Below are 24,672 nucleotides of genomic sequence, written 5' to 3' on the forward strand. Positions count from 1 at the left end.
CAAAGTTCAAAAACTACCAAATAAGTCAAATAATTCTTATTTTACCCAATTACTTTTGCTTATGATTTGGTTAAATAAGACTGACCATGTTTTAATCGTACTAAATTGAACAACTAAATAGTCATTAAAAATAGATCTTTGATTTAGGTTAGGCTCAATTAACCAAAGTTGTAGTAGGTTATGTTTAAAATTACATTCATTTTTACGTTACGTTCAATTAGGTTCGCACCAACTTAAATTAGCTTGACGTTAATCAAATTAAATACATACGATAAATTGCGCAAAAGAAAATAATTTATATTGCAGCTATACCTAATTTACTCTTGTAGGGTATGCAAACAGCCTTAGACATCATCAAACTGTCCACAATAGCTTTGATTTACTAAAATATACTCCGTGAGATATCCCGACAAGGAAGACATAGAAAAAATATCTAAAACCATCACAAGCAACTTTGCTTCCTAAATTTGGTTAACAAGGATGTGTAAGCTAAAAAGCGGTAATTCAATCAAGAAAATGTGGTAAATTATGTATAAGAGCAGAATATGTCTTACAGCTGCATTATTCATTATAATATGACTTCAGTTATCGCGCACTTACTGCTTTCTTAACCAGTGCCTAATAACTCATATTAATCTCCTTATTATACAGAGAAAGTCTGCAATGACTCCTATCCAGAAAAATACACTCCGTAAGATTTTTTTTTTTTAATTTATTAATGTTAACAGTGAAAACCCGTTAGACTTAATTTAGACTTAATTACTTAACTGAATGACTATTGAAAGTGGTTTTGAAACTATCTCAAATTGCCAAAAAAATATACGAAACTATTAGTTTTGAAACCCAGTCATTTTGTCAAAAAGACTTCAACCCATGTTTTTGACATGCACCGCATGCACGGAGTTCCCTCTTACATGGAAATGAAAATCTAAACACTTTCATGATCAATCTTGAAAGACTGCTAAATTTTTCTAACCATATGATACGAATATAGGCCAGTAGCAGGCAGATACAATAGTAATTTTTCTTACGAACTACACGCCTGTTAGCATTCAAAAGAGTTTGAGCTACAGACAAGATAGTAAGTTAATAAGTTATTAGAAAAGCCATAGATAAGAGGCTGAACTAATAAGTGGATAGAAAAATAAAAATTCTAGAAAAAGAACAGGTTTTAGTCCAGCTTTCCAAAATGAGCTTTTTTCTTTTCTAGATATCTATAAAATAACCTTCAAAAGGCCTCTTAAATATCAACTATGATTCTTCAGTATTAAATTGGCTAGTTATATCAAACAGTTCGTGGTAACGAAGTGTAAGAAAGGAGTGACCCGGCTCAATAGTAAGCGAAACTCTAAAAAACAGAATTTTGATACCAATAGGCATAACAAAAGAAACATATTTTAATGCTGATTTCAAATATATAAGTTTAATCAAGTTTAGTAGTGCCGTAAAATTAAAAGTTCTAGTCCCCTTTTTAAGTGACCAAAAAAATGAAGGGCAACTAGGCCCCCACCCACGCTCGTTTTCTCCCAACGTCACCCGATCATAATTTTGAGATAGCCATTTTGTTCAGCATAGGCGAAAATATATTAAATGTGTCTTTTAGGATGTCTTAATCCCCCGAAATCCCCGGGGGGATGGCTGAAATTTATGAACTTTACCCTATTTTTACATATAGTATTGGTTATTGGGAAGTATACAGATGTTTTCAGGGGGGATTTTTTCCGGTAGCGGGGGAGGGGAGTTAAATAGGAGGAGCTATCAATGGAGGAAGTTTTTATGGAGGAAGGGACATTGCTATGAAGGGGGTGTCGGATTTCCCAGCATTATTTATAAAAAATGATCAGAAATTAAATTAAAAAAAAACAATTTTTTCAACAGAAGGTAAGGAGCAACATCAAAACTTAAAACGAAGAGATATTATTACGCATATGATTGGGTTCGCCCCCTAGTCAATACCTCGCTCTTTAGGCCAAAGGTTTTTTAGTACTTTCATAAGAGCTATTTATTCTAATTAACGGCCTTAATGATAAAGAGGTCAATATTAAAGCATTGAAACAAAATTCGAGCTACAGCGTAAAAAGCGAGTTATTGACTAGGGGGCGAACCACCTAATGTATGTAATTAAAATATACGGATATAGAAGTTCGTTACGTAAGTTAATTCGTAAGTTACGTATATTTATTACTAATAAAGACGTTCGTAAATAAAATTAAGCCACTTTTGAGAAAGCCATTTATTCAAATAAAAGTAAAATTAGCATGCAAAGTTTGTTTGAATTATTCATGTACGGTGAGCCAAAATCAAAACCTGTATTAATTCAAAAACGTTCAAAATTAAATAAAAAAACAAGTTTTTTTTAACTGAAAGTTAGGAGCAACATTCAAACTTAAACAAACAGAAATTATTCTGTATATGAAAGGGACTGTCCCCTCCTCAACGCCTTGCTCTTTACGCTAAAGTTTAACTCTTTCTCACAACTCTATTTTTTAAAACAATAAAAAACTTTAGCGTAAAGAGCAAGGCATTGAGGAGGGGACAGCCCCTATCATAAGCAGAATAATTTCTGTTCGTTTTAAGTTTTAATGTTGCTCCTTACTTTCAGTTAGAAAAAAATGTTTTTTTTTAATTTAATAGTTTAAAGCCTAGCCATTCATCATGGTTGCAGCGGCAGCTGCAACCTAGTAAAGAGTGAACCACGGCCCATAGTAACACGCGTTTAAAAAAAACTGCCTAGTGAAAAAAATTTCCATCTAACACTGATTCAGGAATGGTAACTGTCGTTTCAGTTCGTATTCAAAATAAAAGTTTATTGGGAAAAGAAATTTATGGTTATTTCGGAAAAAAACCCTGAAACCCCACGAAAATGGCGTCAGATCAAGATGAAAAGTGTACCATTGGATTCAGAATAGTCGAAAACCTAATTCTGGGTAATTACAGTCACCAACCTTGAAACACAAGAAAAATCACTTTTTTGTATGGGTAGCACTGATCTGTCTCCCTTTTTTTTCTTCTTTTTTTTCAGGGCTAGCAGTATACCAGAACATCATAGAGAGGTGCTTAATGGTTCATTAAAAAGCTGTTTCTCACATCTACGTGCTTTTTATAATTTCCACCATCTGCTAGTGCCATATGGCACAAAAATGGAACATATGTGCCATTTCTCAAGGGGTGGGACTAGTGGGCTACAAAAACATCGTAGACAGATGCTTAATAGCTCACATTAAAGATTTTCCTCATATCTATGTTTTATTTATAAATTTCATCACCTGTAACTGCCAATTGATACTAAAAATGGCACTATTGGCACCATGTCCCAAGTGGAATAGCTAGGGGTTAGTGGACTGCCAGTGCTTCTTAGAGAGACGTTTAATGGCTGACTCGAAAGCTATCACTCATATCTACCTAATTTAAATCAGTTTGGCCATTCGTAACTTCCAAATAGCGCAAAAAACGACACCTTTTGTGCCACTTCTTAAGTTGTAAAGCATTGAAGTATAAAACGGAACCATTGTAACAATTATGTTCCTAGACCCTTAAATGGAGATCTGAATTATACCCTTCCCGTAAAATCCCCATACCATGTCCCTTAGTAAGTCGCATTATTCCATTGGGAGGATTCACTATATACTCTTTCACGCGGTTATAATTAAAAGTCATAAATTATGTTTAGGAAAAAACTGCCTGGTGGAAACGAATTGCCATCTGACACTCATTGAGGAATGGTAACTATTGTTTTGGTTCGTCTCAAAAGTAAAAGTTTATTGCGAGAAGAAATTTATGATGATTTCGAAAAAAACCCTGAAACCCCTCGAAAATGGCGTCAGATCAAAATGAGAAGTGTACCATTAGAATCACCATGGTCGAAACCCTTTTTCAGAGCAATTACGGTCCCCCTCCTTGAACAACAAAGAAAATGACTTGTTCCTTGTTATAGCACTGATGCGTCTCCCGTTTTTTTTTTTTTTTTCTTTTCTTCTTTTCTTTTTTCTAGCAGGGCTAGGGGGTGACCAGAACATCACAGAGAGATGTATAATCACTCATTCAAACGGAAATTAAATTTTCTAGTGTCCTTTTCAAGTGACCAAAAACATTGGAGGGCAACTAGCAACCCCCCCTCCTGAAGATCCCCTCCCCCCCCCCAAAGTCATTCAACCATAATTTTGAGATAGTCATTTTGTTCAACATAGTTCAAAGGTTAAATATCTTTGGTTTTGGTGATGATACGACCCTCCGTACTCCCTGGAGAAAGGGCTGCTCACTGTAGCGGTATCGGACGTATTTATATCACGCGTATTGGCTTGAGCGTATTGTCAATGGGCTTATTGGTATCACATGCGTCTAGACAGATGTTTAATAGATCATATAACAGATATTTCTAATACCTATGTGAGTGGCGTAATTGCGTCAAAATCCTGAGGTGGGGGGCAAAGTTGGATCCAATTTTTCCAAAACAAGTGAAAATGGAAAAATGTGCCATATCAAACAGCTCGTGGTAACGAACTGTAAGGAGCGACCCGGCTCAATGGTAACCGAAACTCTAGAAAACGGTATTTTGACACAAATAGATACATCAAAAGAATCAGATTTTAATGATGATTTCAAATATATAAGTTTCATCAAGTTTAATCCTACCCATCAAAAGTTACCTGAGAAAATTTGGCTGATTTTCGAAAAAAGGGGGGAAAACCCCCTAAAAATTATAGAACCTGAATGAAAATCACACCATCATATTCCGCGTATCAGAGAACCCTACTGTAGAGGTTTCAAGCTCCTATCTAGAAAAATGTGGAATTTTGCATTTTCTGCCAGAAGAAAGATCACGGGTTCGTCTTTTTTTCCCCAGGGGTGATCGTATCGACCCAGTGGTTCTAGGATATCGTGGGAGGGCTCATTGGAATGGAAATTAAAAGTTCTAGTGTCGTTTTTAAGTGACCGAAAAATGGAGGGCAACTAGGCCCCCTCCCACGCTCATTTTTTCCCAAAGTCACCTGATCAAAATTTTGAGATAGCCATTTTGTTCATCATGTTCGAAAATATTATAAGTATGTCTTTTAGGATAGCTAAATCCCCCAAAGTTCCCGGGGGGAGGGCTGATAGTTATGAACTTTACCCAATGTTAACATATAGTATTGGTTATTGGGAAGTATACAGACGTTTTCATGGGAGATTTTTCCTGGTAGTGGGGGGGGGTCGGGGTTTATGTGGGAGTATCTTTCCATTAAGGAAGTTTTCATGGGGGAAGGGACATTGCTATGAAGGGGACGCCGGACTTCCCAGCATTATTTAAAAAAAGATCAGAAATTATATATAAAAAAAAGTTTTTTAACTGCAACAGCAGCAACATCAAAACTTTAAACGAACAGAAAATATTACATATATGATTGGGTGCACCCCCTAGTCAATACCTCGCTTTTTAAACTAGAGATTTTGTAGTTTTTTAATAAGTACTATTTATTCTAATTAACGGCATGTATGATTAAGTGGTCGTTTTTTAAAAATTGGAAAAGAGTTCAAATTTTCACTGTAAGAATAAGGTATTACCTAGGGGATGAACCCCCTAAAAAACACACTAAAATTATGCGAATATAGAAGTTCGTTACATAAGTTAATTCGTAAGTTACGTATATTTATTACTAATAAAAACGTTCGTAAATAAAATTGGACTAGTTTCGAGAAAGCCCTTTAACCAAATAAAAGTAAATTAATATGCATATTTTGTTTTAATTATTCATGTACGGTGAGCCAAGATCAAAACCTGCATTTTTTTAAAAACATTCAAAAATTAAATAAAAAAAACACATTTTTTTAACTGAAAGTAAGGAGTGACATTAAAACTTAAAAAGAACAGAAATTATTCCGTATATGAAAGAGGCTGTCCCCTCCTCAACGCCTCGCTCTTTACGCTAAAGTTTGACTCTCTCACCACTCTATTTTTTTTTAAACAATGAAAAACTTTAGCGTAAAGAGCGAGGCGTTGAGGAGGGGACAGCCTCTTTCATATACGGAATAATTTCTGTTCGTTTTAAGTTTTAATGTCGCTCCTGACTTTCAGTTAAAAAAAAACTTGTTTTTTTTATTTAATATTACCATAGAGGCAAAGATATACTAAAGAAAACTGACCTGTTTCTGTGGATGCTTGAACTATGAAGGCTTATCTTAGTTTTTTCAGAAACAAAATTTCAGCCGGGGGGGATGAGGTCTGGAGGGCAAACTTGGGTCTAAAGGGGGCAGTTGCCTCCCCCTGCCCCTTATCAAATTACGCCCTTTCTACGCCCTTCCTATAAATTCTACCATCAGCAATTAACTTAAAAACACACAGAAAATTGGTAGCATTAGTCTATGTCCTCTTGAAAGAAAAATTACTGGTATTTGTGTATTATACAAACACACTCAAGAAGGGCTGTTAGGTTAATTATAATGAAAAATGCCATAACATGATGAAAATATAATACTTTAGTTTATATGATAATAAAATTTGGGGTAAATATTTGCACATTAATGGGGAGGGATAAAATAAATCTCAGAAAGGGGTAAAAAATCTAATTTAACCTAACTTTACCCCCACTCCCGTAATGTGTAAATATATAGCCTAAATTATACGAGTCCAATGTATTTTGTCACCCGTTATTTATCCTTGTGGCTATGAAATCTGTTTGTTCAGATAGTACATTCAGCAAACTTCTCCACTGTTTGATATCATGGTTAAGGCGGTAGCTGCAGCCTATTAAAGAGCGACATCACAGTCCATAGTGACTAAAAGCTAAAAAACTTTAAAACGGTCCTTTTTCCAACGGTCTCTTTTCCAGGCCTAGCGGGTTACTAGAACATCATACGAAAGATTCCTAAGAGCTCATTTAAAAGCTATTTCTCCTGTGTACGTGGTTTATATAAATTCCACGATCCGCAAGTGCCATATAACACAAAAAAGGGCACTTTATACCTTTTCTCAAGGGGTGGGGCTAGCGGGCAACCAGAACATCGTAGATAGATTTTTGATAGCTCATATAAAAAATATGCTTATATTTACGTTCTTCCTATAAATTCCGCCATTTGCAAGTTACAAATGGTACTAAAAATGGCACTTTTTGTGCCATGTCTGAAGTGGAAAAGCTGGGGCTACTGGCTACCAGAACTTCTTAGAGTGATGTTTAACGCCTCATTTGAAAACTTTTGCTCATATCTACGGGCTTTTATCAATTCTACAATTCGTAAGTGAGATATAGCACAGAGAACAACACTTTTGGTGTCACTTCTTAAGTGGAAAATCTTGAAAGTATAAAACGGCATAACTGTAATAATTATGATCCATAACCCTTAACTCGAGGTTTACAAGAACACCTCCCGCAGGTTCCTCCTCCAGGCCCCCTTAATAAGCTACGCAATTAAAGTCCTACAAACACCAATATATTAAATTAGATTATTAGAGGGTTGGACTTCAAATTCGATTATCATGCGTATGATTCCTCCTTAGATTTTTTTTTTTTCAATCATGGTTTGTCCCTTCTTATCATTACTTTTTAGATAATCCACTATTTTTGCAAATGTTATGCAGTCATTTTCCCAAGCATATCCCGGGAAGACTCATTTTAAAGCTATTACTCATATCTATGTGCTTTTTATCAATTTTACCATCTATAGGTGTAATATAGCACTAAAAACGGCACTTTTGGTGCCACTTCTTAAGTGGAAGAGTTTGGAAGCATAAGAAGGTACCATTGCAACAATTATGGTCCAAAGCCCTTAACTGGAGGTTTATAAGAACCCGTCACATATACACCCCCTCCAAACCCCCTGTGTAAGTTTCATAAATCTGCTACTCAACTTAAAAGTAAAAGATTATTGCGAAAACAAATTAACTAAAACTAAAAAATTTTCAACTAAAAATCTACCAAAAATTAAGCTTGAAAAATTAATACTTTTGAATTAAACCTTCAAACTTGACTCTGCGATGAAGCCTGAGTGCTGGTTCTAATGACTGTAATTGAGGGAAAGAGACGTCCTTGCCCCCTTATTGTTTGCTCCTGCCTAGGTTTTGAAAAACACCTTTTTCGGTTATTTCATTGAAAAAGGCACTTTTTTCATTTGAAAAAAATGGTTGGAAACGCGGAAAGTACACTTAAAGGGGATGTGCTATCAAGTCAAATTTATAAAAAGTGACTAGGCATAGTGACTGGGCATACGTGCGCGCACGTAACCTCGTCTAAATTAACCTTAAAAAATGAAATAAAGCTATGTCGACTTTGCATATTTTATTCAAGATATCCGACAATTGATGCAGAAAAAGCATAGAGTTTGTTACTTACTTACTTACATTTTTTCCATAATTTCTTGAATTAAATTTCTGTATTTTGCATACAAATGGGGAATTCAAGAAAGAGTTTGTTACTTACTTGCGATTTTTTCATAATTTCTTGAATAAAGTATCTGTATTGTGTATGCAAGGGGTGACTTCAGGAAAGAGTGTGTTACTTACTTACAAATATTTTCATATTTTCTTGAATGAAATGTCTTCTTTGTGTATCCAAGAGGTGAATTCAAGAAAGAGTTTGTTACTTACTTACTTACCTACTTATAATTTTTTCATAATGACATAATGACATATCCAACAACGGATGTTGATAAAGAATTGATTCATTCTGATACCTAGATTTTGTCAATGTTACCTCATGTGTCTGACAATAGATGTATGCAAATTCCTTTTCTCAAATCTCCGATGTTTTAATATACATTCTAAACTGTTGATATGCTAGCTTACTCTAAAAATAATGAAAATATAACAATGTAATGCATAATATATTTTTAATGAAATAATGCTATGTAGAATATTAATACAAAATTATTTTATGACACATAGTCATACACACGTTCACTCTTAAACATCCAAAAACGATGGTCCCATGATATGAAATAGTTTTTACCATGTCTAATGCATTTATCACGATCAGGAATGACCTTAGGTATCCAGTGCGCGAAGAACCTGACCTCGTCTTCAGGACGATGATAAACCCCATCAAATTTAGGACACTTAAATTCTTCTAGATTGAAAAGTGGAATCCTAGGGACACACTTTTGAATTAAAACTTTATCTGTAGGTACATTACCCTTTGCATAGACTGCTTCAACCCCGAAAAAGCTGCAAAGTTCACTGACTTCCTCCTGCACATTTCTCAGTTCCTGACCACTATTATTAAGTGGTGTAATCACTCTATCGTAGAATCCCAGTCTGTTTATACGATGTAATGTAGTACTCCACAAGCTTTTATCATACTCATACATGTTGTTGTTCACTATCCAATGATAACAGTCAATTTCTTCAAGTTCCATTGACAATAATAAAAATGCACATTCAAATATAACACCACAAGATGGTTTTTTCAAACCGATAAATTCTGTGTCATAGAGTCCTATCATCTTGGAAGGTATTAATGTACTTGTTAAGAAGAGAAATACATCATCAAACTTTTACACCTTCTCTCAAGGTCGAATGTAGTTATGGCTAAGAGGGATGACTCCTAACAGCACCTTAAGTACTTTTGGGGATGAATAATAAAACCCGTAGTCTCTAGTACAGGGTCTAGTCATTTAAGTCTCGTTATATTTTGAACACCATTTAAGTATGGAATTTACATTTTTTTTTTATAATTTCTGTATTGGACTTACATTAGGTATTTTAAACAAAGATATTTTTTAAGTTTACGATATGTACCAAAGAAAAAAATAAAAAATAAATAAAGTTGAATAATTTCGAAGTTTAAAAAAAATAGTTTGTTTTATGAAAAAAAATTATTGAATTAGAACCATCAGTCCTAATCATTATGAGTATCCAAAACTGGACTTAAGTTTCACATTTGAACTAGAGAATTGTATTTTCCATAATTTTCTTACAAGAAACTAGAGTTTACGGTCAAAAAACCCTTATTAGCTCAGATTTTAAGGAAATAGTTTTATTTTTCAATCCAAAAATAGACTTAAGTTTTAAATTTGAACCAGAGGATTGTATTTTCCATAACTTTCTTACAAAAAACTAGAGTTTAAGGTCAAAAACCCTTAATAGCTCAGATTTTACGGAAATAGTGTGTCTGACAATAGATGTACGCAAATTCCTTTTCTTTCATCTCCAATGTTTTAATGGACATTGTAGACGCTTGATATGCTAGCTTACTCTAAAAAATAATGAACACATAACAATGTAATATTTTTAATGAAATAATGCTATGTAGAATATTAATACAAAAATATATTATGATACATTATTAATATCAATGATTAACTTTGGACATTTTGAGTCTGTTCCATAAAATAGTTCACCATGTTCTCTCTTGATAATGGAGTTATTGTCTTCTCTTAGTTCGTAATCAGCAGAATAATCATTATTCCATTTTGAATCATACACAATTTTTACTGGTGTCTCATGAACAGGCTTAATATGCTTTTAGCAGCCTCTATTTTCTGTCCGTTATTAAGTTTTGATGTTGCTCCTTACTTTCAGTTGAAGAAACAATATTCCAATTCTTGCATTTCACGAAAGAAATTCAAAATGAACTTTGAAAAATTAAGAGAATGTAACTGTGACAAGGTAAAGCACAACAAAACACTACTGAAATATTCCAACTCTGCATTTTAATGAAAGAAATTCAAAATGAACTATGAAAATAAACAGAATGTAACTGTGACAAGGTAAAGCACAACAAAACACTACTGAAATATTCCAACTCTTGCATTTCACGAAAGAAATTCGAAATGAACTTCGAAAAATCAACAGAATGTAACCGTGACAAGGTAAAGCACAACAAGTCACTACTGAAATATTCCAACTCTTGCATTTCACGACAGAAATTCAAAATGAACTTTGAAAAATCATGAGAATGTAGCTGTGACAAGGTTGACAAGGTAAAGCGCAACAAAACACTACTGAAATATTCCAACTCTTGCATTTCAATGAAAGAAATTCAAAAAGAACTATGAAAATAAACAGAATGTAACTGTGGCAAGGTAAAGCATAACAAGTCACTACTGAAATATTCCAACTCTTGCATTTCACGACAGAAATTCAAAATGAACTTTGAAAAATAATGAGAATGTAGCTGTGACAAGGTTGAAAAGGTAAAGCACAACAAAACACTACTGAAATATTCCAACTCTTGAATTTCAACGAAAGAAATCCAAAATAAACTTTGAAAAATCATGAGAATGTAGCTGTAACAAGGCAAACCATGACAAGACATTACTGAAATATTCCAATTCTTGCATTTCACGAAAGAAATTCAAAATGAACTTTGAAAAATCATGAGAATGTAACTGTGACAAGGTAAATCACAACAAAAGACTACTGAAATATTCCAACTCTTGCATTTCAATGAAAGAAATTCAAAATGAACTATGAAAATCAACAGAATGAAACTGTGACAAGGTAAAGCACAACAAAACAGTACTGAAATATTCCAACTCTTGCATTTCACGACAGAAATTCAAAATGAACATCGAAAAATCAACAGAATGGAACTGTGACAAGGTAAAGCACAACAACACACTACTGAAATATTCCAACTCTTGAATTTCACGGCAGAAATTCAAAATGAACTTTGAAAAATCATGAGAATGTAGCTGTGACAAGGTAAACCACGACAAGACACTACTGAAATATTCCAATTCTTGCATTTCACTAAATAAATTAAAAATTAACTTTGAAAAATCAATATAATTTAACTGTGACAATCTAAATCACAACAATACACTACTGAAATATTTCCAACTCTTGCATTTCAATGAAATAAATTCAAAATTAACTATGAAAATCAACAGAATGTAACTGTGACAAGGTAAAGCACAACAAAACACTACTGAAATATTCCAACTATTGCATTTCAATGAAAAAAATTCAAAATGAACTATGAAAATCAACAGAATGTAACTGTGACAAGGTAAAGCACAACAAAACACTACTGAAATATTCCAACTCTTTATTTCACGACAGAAATTCAAAATGAACTTCGAAAAATCAAGAGAATGTAACTGTGACAAGGTAAAGCACAACAAGTCACTACTGAAATATTCCAACTCTTGCATTTCACGACAGAAATTCAAAATAAACTTTGAAAAATCATGAGAATGTAGCTGTGACAAGGTAAACCACTACAAGACACTACTGAAATATTCCAACTCTTACATTTCAATGAAAAAAATTCAAAATGAACTATGAAAATCAACAGAATGTAACTGTGACAAAATAAAGCACAACAAAACACTACTGAAATATTCCAACTCTGGCATTACACGACACAAAATCAAAATTAACTACGAAAAATGAAGAGAATGTAACTGTGACAAGGTAAAGCACAACAAAACACTACTGAAATATTGCAACTCTTGCACTTCAATGAAAGAAAATTCAAAATGAACTATGAAAATCAACAGAATGTAACTGTGACAAGGTAAAGCACAACAAAACATTACTGAAATATTCCAACTCTTGCATTTTACGACAGAAATTCAAAATGAACTTCGAAAAATGGGGGAACGAGGGGCCTCTGAGCCTTGCCCTTGAGTCAGATCCCGTTTATTTTCGATTCTGAGTATTTTTGGTTTCCCCTCCAAAATTGACCCCCCTCCCCTGCCCTCAGAAATGGAGGAAGGAGGGGCCTTTGAGCCTTGCCCTTAAACCAGATCCCAATTATTTTCTATTGTGAGCATTTTTGGTTTTCCCTCCAAAATTGACCCCCCTCCCCTGCCCTCAGACATGGGGGCACGAAGGGCCACTGAGCCTTCCCCTTGAGGCAGCTCCCGTTTATTTTCGATTCTGTGTATTTTTGGTTTTCCCTCCAAAATTGACCCCCCCTACCCTCAGAAATGGGGGAACGAAGGGCCTCTGAGCCTTCCCCTTGAGGCAGATCCCGTTATTTTCGATTCTGAGTGTTTTTTGGTTTTCCTCCAAAATTGACCCCCCCCCTCCCCTGCCCTCAGAAATGGGGGAAGGAGGGGCCTCTGAGCCTTTCCCTTGAGGCAGATCCCGTTTATTTTCGATTCTGAGTATTTTTGGTTTTCCCTCCAAAATTGACCCCCCCTCACCTACCCTCAGAAATGGGGGAACGAAGGGCCTCTGATCCTTCCCCTTGAGGCAGATCCCGTTTATTTTCGATTCTGAGTATTTTTGGTTTTTCAGCCAAAATTTTCCCCCCCCCCGCCCCGGCCCACAGAAATGGAGGAAGGAGGGGCCTCTGAACCTTGCCCTTGAGGCAGATCCCATTTATTTTCGATTCTGAGTTTTTTCGGTGGTCCTTCGATATTTGACCCCCCTCCCCTGCCCTCATACCTGTGGGAAAGAAGAGCCTCTGAACCGGGCACGGGTGTCCTAACACATTCAGTTTAGTGTATTATCATTTTTGATTGCCCTTACAAAATTGACCCCCCTCCTCTCACATAAGGCATGGGGGACCGAGGGACCTCCGAGCTTCCCCCTTGAGCTATATCCCATTTATTTTCGATTCTGAGTTTTTTTTGTTTTCCCTCCAAAATTGACCCCCCCTCCCCTGCCTTCAGAAAGGGGGGAACGAAGGGCCTCTGTGCCTTGCCCTTTAGGCAGATCCCGTTTATTTTCGATTCTGAGTATTTTTTGGTTTTCCCTCCAAAATTGACCCCCCCTCCCCTGCCCTCAGAAATGGAGGAAGGAGGGGCCTCTGAGCCTTGTCCTTGAGGTAGATCCCATTTTTTTTCAAGTCATTTTTATTTGTGAGGTCCCTACATTAGTGACCCCCCCCTTCCCTTCCCTAGCCCATTTTATTACAAATATCCGATGCGCATTGCCTGTGAGACCGATCCCATTTATTTTCGATTCGGTGCATTTTGGGGTTCCCTTCAAAATTGACTCCTCCCCAGCCCTCAGAAATGGAGGAAGGAGGGGCCGCTGAGCCTTGCCCTTGAGGCAGATCCCATTTATTTTCGATTCTGAGTATTTTTGGTTTTCCCTCCAAAATTGACCCCCCTCCCCTGCCCTCAGAAATGGGGGAACGAAGGGCCTCCGAGCCTTCTCCTTGAGGCAGATCCCGTTTATTTTCGATTCTGAGTATTTTTGGTTTTCCCTCCAAAATTGGCCCCCCCCCTGCCCTCAGAAATGGAGGAAGGAGGGGCCTCTGAGCCATCCCCTTGAGGCAGATCCTGTTTATTTTCGATTCTGAGTATTTTTGGTTTTCCCTCCAAAATTGACCCCCCTCCCCTACCCTCCGAACTGGGGGACGGAGCGGCCGCTGAGCATTGCCCGGGTGGCGGCTAACATTTTTTTTTGATTCGGAGTATTTTTGTTTTTCCCTCCAAAATTGACCCCCCCTCCCCGGCCCTCAGAAATGGGGGTAGGAAGGCGCCTCTGAGCCTTCCCCTTGAGGCATATCCCATTTATTTTCTATTCTGAGTATTTTTGGTTTTCCCTCCAAAATTGAACCCCCCTGCCCTCAGAAATGGGGGAAGGAGGGAACGTTAAACTATTTTAAATTGACAACACTGTCCAAACATCACATGTGTATTATACAGTACACAATCACCCCATCTCCCCCAAAACACTTTTCAGCCATTTCTTGTTAATTTTTTTTATTTCTAAACTATTTTAAATTGACAACACTGTCCAAAACATCACTTGTGTATCATACAGTACACAATCACCCCATCTCCTCCAACACACTGTTCAGTCATTTCTTGTTTAAAAATTTTTATTTCAAGTCAATCCTTAATAGGATCAAATTCGCAAATCCTACACTCCAATTCGCAAATCTCATTACCCCTTTTTAACTGTCAATCAAACAATTCTGATTGTAGTGTCCCGACCTACATTCTTATGAAATTCTTATCAACAAAAATAAAACACTCTCATACTGCTATCTTTTTTGCAATGTTTAGGAACAGGAGGGGAATCCCCACTCGTTTGGAATGGTACCAACGGGGCATAAGCAAATATAACGTAGTTTCATAACGTGTTTAATCACGTGCAGAAGTCCCATAGAATAACAATGGAAGGAACATAGAATAGCATGGAAGGAACATAAGGCCATGTGAGAGGATACTCACGCTCTTTGAAAAGGTGTAGAGCTTCTATAGAATAAACATGGTAATTCGTATGCACGCAAGCAAAGTGGTACCTCTTTCCCTACTAGCGCTTTACTCAAAACACAAAATAATATAGAAGTTTTGGTACAGTAAAAGCAAACCAATTAAGGACACTTTTAGAGAATAAAACTATTATCAATCTCTTTTAGGATCAATCCCTTTTAAGATAAATAATAATTCATTTTAGGATTGTTGCTTTATTTTTTTTTATCTCGTTTAATTTGGTATCACTTCTGTACGATGGCTCATTTCAATGCCTGGCTATCGTTTTGGTTTTAAAAAGGATATGTCATGATTACATTGTAGACAATTTAGAAGTAAAACCATCTTGATAGCATTAGACTTAGGACTATAGACTAGCTTTTGAATTTGTATCATAGCTTGAAATTCACTGTTGTATAGAGACAAATAACCATATTTTCAGAGTTCATATTATGTCTTATTTGATCTTCATTTCAAGTAATACTAAAGCATATTTCTTACATTTGAAGATTGTTTATTAATCACTATTGATATTATAGTTTAAAGCACTATTGAATATTATTCCAAAACTTGATTTTTGTGTTTTGAGTAAAGCGCTAGTTTTAAATAAGCCTAGAAACATAGGGAAACATAATTAGTTGGTTTATTTGTACTAGTTTTATTGATATATGTTAGATAGGCTGTGAAGTAATAATTTTTGCCCGTTTAAGTTTCAACTTCGCTCTTTACTTCCCTTGGAAAAACTTTGTTTTTTTAGATTAATAATAGGATAGATACGTATTCAGACTATCCAACAATTCAAACCAATTTATCTAACTTGAAATCTGCATCAAATACCCTGTGGGATTCCAATGGCACTACGGACATTTGAATATTGACTGGTTACCTTCCAATGGGCTTTTGCCAGAATTGAACATTTGGTTTTCAGTTGGAGGAGACATGTCTTAAGTTGAAATTTGTATCCTGTTGCTTTAAAGTAAGTTTCAATCCGAAAAAAAATCCACCTGCGTTTTGGTTTCAATCGTGATCAATCATCTTTTATGGCAACTATGCCAGGAATTATCCCCTTTTCTGAAGCGGGACCTATTTTGCTACTAAATACGAGCATTGCGGCAGTAAATTTTCTCCTCGAGTTAGTCGTTCCAATTTATTTTGGCTTGCGGTTCAAACTAGCAGTCCTTGTAAAAAAATAAATAAATAAAGAACCAATCATGCATCAGTAATCACCCTTCTTGGAAAAAATGTGAAGTTTAGTTTCTTTAGATACAATTAAAATCTCTAATTTCCTTTTCTGACCTCCAGGCTTAGCCTTGTGTAGATCAGCTCTGTTGCTTGTAGAACTTCCCCTAGTATTTCTAATGCATTAATTTCTAAAAAAAAAAGATTCTAGGACAGAAGTTGTATTGTCTTTATAAGCCGGGTTGCAGCAGTAGCTAGCAACCTAGTAAGAGACAATACCACAAACATGAAACGACACAAGTCATCTTCATATAGTTTGATTTATATTTATCCGTTCTCAGTACCCCTTGAAACCTTTAACTTCTGAAGATATGGAAAACAAAACGGAACTGGAGTAAATTTTTTTTGACACTATACAAGGCTAAAACGACGGTATTGACAACGACGTTATTGTTTACCCACTTCCCCTGTTTAGCCTTGATTAAAACAAAATTAAATGATACATCAATACGGAAAAGTCTGTTCTAAAAACAAATATAATCCTTAAGGTTTCGTGCAGAGGAAATCCATCACCTCTTTTTAAAGATGCTTCTTTTTAAGGTTACTTTCTTATGATGATCGTCATCCCACTTCTAAATCTGAAACTAAAATGGACTTCGTTTTAACTTCGGACAATTTGTTTCACGAGAGAGCCTTTAAACCAGTGCAGTAACTTGGAAGAGTGAAACTGCATCGAATTCTACACTTGATTTTGCTAGTTAGAGAAATTAGTGGGCTTATATTTCTTTGTGTCTTTCAAAGTGCATTTTAGTATTTAGATACATGTTTATTGAAATTTGAATAAATATTGCAAGTTTTATGAATTTTTAATAGGTTTACACGTGCTATACGATATTCACGGCAAATTGTCTAGTTATAGGCAGTGCAATAGCGCTGCCTTAGTAAAGGGCAATATGGCTTCAATGAATTATTGTTTTTAATGCTCTTATGCCTCTTCGTATGGATAAAGTTATCTTAGAAGCTTCAAAAGGTACTTAATTGATTGGAGATCGGTAGTTCTAGTGCCCTCTTAAAGACTCAAAAAGGATTGGATAGTAGCTAGACCATCTCCATCGTTCTTCTTAGCTGTATTTTCCCTAAAGACAGCTGATTAAAATTCTGAAATAGCTATTATGTCCAAAACACTCAAAAGCTTAAAAACAATACCCCCAACGATGACACGGCCTTACAGCCTCTAAGACAAGGGCTACCAGTCATGCAAGCTGCCAATTGACTACATGTAGCTTTTGTTACTGGAAAGAGGGAAAGTTTTGTCCCAAGTCTCCAAAAAATCTAAGCGTATTAAAATTAAACTTTCAGCGAATGTCAAGGATGTTGAACTAAATAAAAAACTATCTGCTGCAGGTTATCAAAACCACGTATCAGCAATACCTCAAGAGCAACCTACGGTGCTAATTGAAAATTGCAGGGCATGTTAACGGGGATGTTTAACTAAACAGAAGGGAATATGTGCAACAAAGTTGTGAAAACGGCATACCTGATATTATCACAAGAATAGCCAAGATTGTTAAGTTGAAGCTTAAATGCCATTTTAAATGGGATCTAAAACTAAATAAAAAACAATAGCAGCCAACAAGTTAATCATAGACACCTCATCCTTCACTCATATCTCAGGTACTCTTTAGTGAGGCCCGACTGATATATCGACTGAACGATATTATTTGACCGATAATGGAGTTAGTGTCAATATTGGATATCGGAAAAAATCGGATATCGGCAGATAATATTTTTTATGCACAATTTATCCAAAAGATGACTCTAGAATTCCTCACAGAATATTTGCGTGTCCATTCCATGGGGAAGGAACCACCAGCTAAGTCTGACAATGGAGGAAAAAGCAGCAGAGGTAAGTCAAATGAAGTCAAAATATTTTTGTTATCAACCCTTGTCAATAGACACCTGGTGCAACAATGTTTGAAATGAATGGTGAGTGCAAGACCGTACAATTTCTACCAAAACAACTAGAAAGAATTCAATAAACCATACATTTCTGTTTAATAAATGTTCACTTGTGTGGGTGAAAGATCCAAGATTCAATCTATTAAGACCATAATATCCAGTCTGGCGCACACCTAAGGGGGAGGGGGTCGAAAGGTGGGAAGGTTCCAAGGTGTCGGTGCCGTGTGCCGAAACTTTGGAAAATTTACCTAATTATCTTGCAAATTTAGCTTATGTGTCCGCAGTTGTCGGCATACTAGACAATTTTGTCGACGCATACTTTAAATCCCTCCTCCAAACTAAAGAACCTAGCTGTACTCCTGTATCCAAACAAAGAAGAGTAGGCACAGAAAGTTTGATCGACTTCCTATTTGATAACATGCTTGCAACTTCAACAAATAAGGAAGAAGAGTCAGCAGACAATGCTAATCAGCAACTGGAAAGGTATATGAGTGAGACCGACATTGACAGGGGAAAATGCTCTGTGTTAGAGGGGTGATGAAATAACAGCAGTCATTTCCAGAGACTGGCACAACTTGCTCGTAAGAATATTTGCTGTCCGCCATCTTCTGTCCCAAGCGAAAGAGTTTTCAGCACAGTTGGGAACATTTATGATGGCAAACGACAAAATCTGAAAATAGAAAATGCTGAAAAGCTGTGCTTTCTGCATTACAATTTGCCCCATTTGGACTGGACTTATAAAGCACTGTGCAGACTAGAACTTTATTTAGTTTAATTGTTTTTCTAAATACTTTCTAAGCAAATCTTTTGAATTCAAAATGAATTATGTTCTTTGGTGTGAGTAGAAGTGACCCTAAGGCTCCCGTACGTACACCAAATATGGGCATAGAGTCATTAGGGAGAACACGTTGTTAATGGGGTCAATGACCTCTTTTTCCAAGGTCGATGTTGTTGTTGTTGTAAGTGCACGCTCTCAGCGAATGTCAAGGTCAATGTTGTTGTTGTTGTAAGTGCACGCTCTCAGCGAATGCTATGCCGTCCAGGAATTTGGAACACCTGTGCTGTCGACCTCAATTCACCTATCGTGAATCAATAATTCCCCTTAGAAACAACAAATTAATTCCCCTTTCTTGACAGATCAATCAACCAATGACATCATCTGTCAGACTTTTAAAAATTTTCGCCTAGAAACGATTCTCCAGGAATAGATCCAAGTCATTAATGTCTTTGCCTCGGAAACAACTCTTTTGGTCGAACTCCAAAGGATATTAATAGCCAAAGGCCATGGAAACAATTCTCCATGAAACATCTTAGCGATGAATTGTTTTAGCGCGAGAATCAGGTTTCTTATTAATTTGAAATGCATTAGCGCAGAGATGCCAAAAACAAAAGGAACACGCTGAATTACGTTTAGGGATAATTTTGGCGAAACTGTTTTAGACAGGTTATGGAACTATTTCGGCGAAACAGCTAGAGACATTTTGAAAAATGATTTTTGAAGAGATTTTAGAAGAGAATTTAATGGTGAAACTCTGTGGTCGTTATAATACACAAGTTTCATTTGAACAGTGTTGTGAGATCCTCTAACCCAACCCCAAAGGGTTCCAATCCTCCTACCCCAACCCTGAAGGAAGCCCCCGGTCCTCAAAGGCCCCCCAAGCTCACAAAGGGCCACCGGCGCCCCCCAAGGCCCACCCAGACCCCCAAAGGCCATCCCCGGGCCCCCCAAAGGCCCATCGAGCCTCCAAAGGACCAACGGGGTCCCAAAGGCCCTCCACTGGTCCCCAAGGGTCCCCCAGGCCCCCAACTGCCCCCCCGACCCCCAAACGCCCTCCCTGTGCCCCAAAGGCCCACCCAGACCCCCAAAGGCCATCCCCGGGCCCCCCCCAAGGGCCAACGAGCGCCCAAAGGACCAACCGCGGCCCAAAGGCCCGCCACCGGTCCCCAAGGGTCCCCCAGGCCCCCAACTGCCCCCCGGACCCCCAAAGGCCCTCCCTGTGCCCCAAAGGCCCTCCATGTGCCCCAAAGGCCCTCCCCCGGCCCCCAAAGGTCCCCCGGACCAGAGAAGCGCCACCGGGATGCGCCGTGGGCCAGGAAAGCGCCGCAGGATGTGCCTCAGGGATGCGCCGCGGGTCAGGAAAGCGCCGCGGGGGATGCGCCGCAGGGAGGCTCCGCAGGAAAGCACCGCAGGATGCGCCACAGGGATGCGCCGCAAAAAAAAAGTAAACTAAAAAGTAAAAATTTCGAAATTTTCTCCCCCCAACTCCCTCCGCAGGCCCCCAAAGGCCCGCCCCGGGGCCTCACCGGTCCCTCGGGCCCCCCCCCGTGCCCCCGGCCCCCCCCGGGTCCCCCGGGCCCCCAAAGGTCCTCCCCCGGTCCCCAAAGGTCCACAGGGCTCCCAAAAGACCACCCACTCCACAAGGGCCCCGGATCCCCAAACGCCCTCCCTGGGCCCCAAAGGTCCTCCCCCGGTCCCCATACATGCACACAAAAACTTAAACACACACAAAAACTTACACACACACAAAAACTTACACACATAAACTCACACACACACACAAAAACTTACACAAGAGCACGAAAAGTTAAATGCAGATAAAAACTTACATTCACACAAAAACTTACACCCACAAGACACAAAAAATTACACACAAACACACAAGAAAACTCACACACACACGACAAAAATTAAAAACTCACAAAAACTTACACACACACACACAAAAAATAAAAAATGAACACAAAAAAAACTCACACACACACACACAAACTAATACACACACACACACACACACACACACAAAAAATACACACACACACACGAACAAATAAACACACAAACACAAAAATAAAAACAAACAAAAATACACACACACACACACACACACACAAAAAATTAAACCAAAACAAACCACACCAATACACACACAACCAAATACACACACACACACACACACACAAAATTACACACACACAAAAAAAACATAAAAAAAACAAATCAAGATAAGAAAAAAAAAATAATAACAACACAAAAAAAAAAAAATAGACACTAACGAAAAATAACACATGCAAAAGCAAAAAAACCAGCGAACAAAAACTAACACACCCACAAAAACTTACACACACTCACAAAAACTTACAAACACACACAAAAACTAACACACACACACACACATGAAAACTTACACACACACGACAAAACAATCGCACACACGCCAAAACATACACACACACACAAAAACAAATACTCACAAAAAAAATAAAAAACCAAATTAAAAAAGAAATATAAAAAAATATATATCAAAAAATAAATACAGAAAAATAAAAAATACACACACACACACACACACAACTATTACACACACTAAAACACTACATAACACAAAAACATGAAACAAAATACACACACACAAAAAAATACACACACACACACACACACACACACACACACACACACAAAAACAAGAAAATGAACACAAAAAAAAACACACACACAAAAGCAAAAACAATTGCACACACACACACACACACACACAAAACTTAAACACACAAACACAAGAAAACTTAAACACAAACGAAAATACATAAAAAAGAACTCAAATACACACACACACACACACACACACACACACAAACACACAAAAAAACTAACACAATAAAAATAAAACTATCTTTCTCAATAATAATTAAATGAACAAAAAAAATAACACAAACAACCAAAAAACTTACACACACAAACACACCAAAACTCACACACACACGCCAAAACTTACACACACACACAAACTTACACACAAACACACACAAAAACTTACACATGAACAAAACAAGAAATCATACACACAATCGAAAAAACTCACACACACACACACTCACAAAACTTACACACAAACAAACTAAAACTCACACAAACACGCAAAAACTAATACACACAAAATATTACACATGCACACGAAAACTTACACACACACACACGAAAACTAACACACACACGCAAAAAATTACAAACACACAAACACACAAAAAATTACACACACACACACACACAAAAAATTAAATTATCACCCTAAAAATAACAATAAAAAAAAATATTTAAATCTAAAAAAAAATTACACACACACACAAAACATACACACACACACACACACGAAAACTCACACACACACACACCAAAACTAAAAAACACACAAAAAATTACACACACACACACACATACACAAAAAATTACACAAGAACACAAAAAAAACACACAAACACATGCAAAAAAAATTACACACACACACACACACACAAAAATTACACACACACACACACGAATAAATAAGAACAAACTACACAAAAAACACACACAAACAAAAACACAAACACACACAAACACACACACACAAAACAACACTAACAAATACACACGAACACAAAACATTCACACGCAAAAAAATAAAAACAAACAAGAAAAAACAAACAAAAAATGAAAAAAAAAAAAAAAACAAATTTATAAACACGAAATTTATCAGACACAAAAAAACAAACACACACGCACACAAAAACTAACACCCACACGCAAAAACTAACATTCACACAAAACCTTTCATGCACACACAAAATTACACACATACAAAAACTTACACACACGCACAAAAACTTACACACACACACACAAAAACTTACACACACACACACGAAAAATTACACACACACGCAAAAAAATAAAAAAACAAACACAAAATTAAAAACACACACACACACACACAAAAACTTACAAAACCAAACGAAAAAAAAAAAGCACACAAAAAATTATACACACACACACGAAAAATAACACACACACTTAAAAACTTAAACAAACAAAAACTTACACAAACAAACAAACACACACACACACACACACAAAAACTTACACACACACTCAAAAACTTACACACACACACACAAAAACTTAAACACACAAAAACTTACACACACACACACACACACACACACATAAAAACTAACACACACACTCACAAACATAAACACACACACACAAAAACTTACACACACACACGGAAACAAACTCACACACAAAAACTTACACACACTCACAAAAACTTACACACAAACACAAAAAATGACACACACACAAACAAGAACAAAAAAGCACACACACTATAAATAAAACACAAACACTCAAAAAATTACACACAAACACACAAATACACACACACACACACACACACACAAAAAAGTAAAAATTCACAATCAAAATAAAAATAAAATAGGAAAATACTTTCAAACAAAAAATAAAACACACTTGAAAAATCTAACACGCACACAAACAAACAAACACACACACACGAAAACTTACACACACACACGAAAACTTACACACACACGCCAAAACTTACACACACAAAAAAACTCACAAACACACACACACACACACACACAAACACAAAAACACAAAAAAACAAAAGAGCACAAACACACACTAAAGTACGCAACCACAAACAAACAAAAAAACACAAAAACAAAAAGTAAAGACACAGAAAAAAACAAAAAAACAAACAAACACACACAAAAACTAAAAAAAACACAAAAAATCTAACACAAGAAACAAATTACACACACACACAAAAACAAACACCCACACGCAAAAACTAAAAACCACACAAAAACAAACAAGCACACAAAAACATACACACACACACAAAACTAAAAAACACGCACAAAAACTTGCACACACACACACAAAAACTTACACACACAAACACCCTAACACAAACACACACAAACACACACACACAAAAACTAAAACATGTACACGAAAACTAACAATCACACAAAAAAATACATACACACACACACCCGAACAATTACAAACAAACAAGTAATCTAATAAGCACACACTCTAAAAGAAACAAACACACATACACACACAAAAACTAAAAAACAATCTACAGAAATAGCACAAATACGCAACAACTAAAATGAAAACTACACATTAGCATAACACAAAAAAATAACAATACACTCAATATACAACAATCGCAATAAAAATTACACACACACACACAAAAACTTAAACAAATACAATAACAAATACGCACACACACACACACACACATAAACAAACAAAACAAAAAAAATCTTCCGAGAAATATACTGCTAATAAGAAATTGAATTAACAAACCATAATACTCAATCTAACCAGAAACTAATCTAGAACAAATACAATTCAACAAAATCACTAAAAATAACACACAAACACGAACAAATACACACACACAAAAACATAAATGCCTGCACAAGAACAAATACACACACACACATGAACACAACCAAACACACGCAAAAAAATACACACACACAAACAATAACACACACACACACACACACACAAAAACTTACACATGCACACGAAAACTTACATGCACACAAAAAACTTACATGCACACAAAAACTTACACACACACACACACACAC

General features: G+C 36.4%; 1 protein-coding gene and 1 pseudogene across 1 annotated transcript in view; one reads left to right on the top strand and one right to left on the bottom strand.

The window, feature by feature from the left end:
- Positions 1-17,841, bottom strand: part of LOC148946469 (phosphoglycerate kinase 1-like) — a 31,967-nt pseudogene extending 14,126 nt beyond the window's left edge.
- Positions 17,842-17,982: 141 nt separating this feature from the next.
- LOC148946470 (uncharacterized) overlaps positions 17,983-24,672 on the top strand; it is a 10,438-nt gene continuing 3,748 nt past the window's right edge. Inside the window, exon 1 of the mRNA XM_089097707.1 lies at positions 17,983-18,157. Within this exon, the coding sequence (XP_088953833.1) occupies positions 17,983-18,157 (175 nt within the window). The remainder of the gene's footprint in view (positions 18,158-24,672) is intronic.

Source organism: Artemia sp. Qi Xiang Cuo, chromosome 12 (assembly GCF_049724085.1).
Source record: "Artemia sp. Qi Xiang Cuo chromosome 12, ASM4972408v1, whole genome shotgun sequence".
Taxonomy (NCBI): Eukaryota; Metazoa; Arthropoda; class Branchiopoda; order Anostraca; family Artemiidae; genus Artemia; species Artemia sp. Qi Xiang Cuo.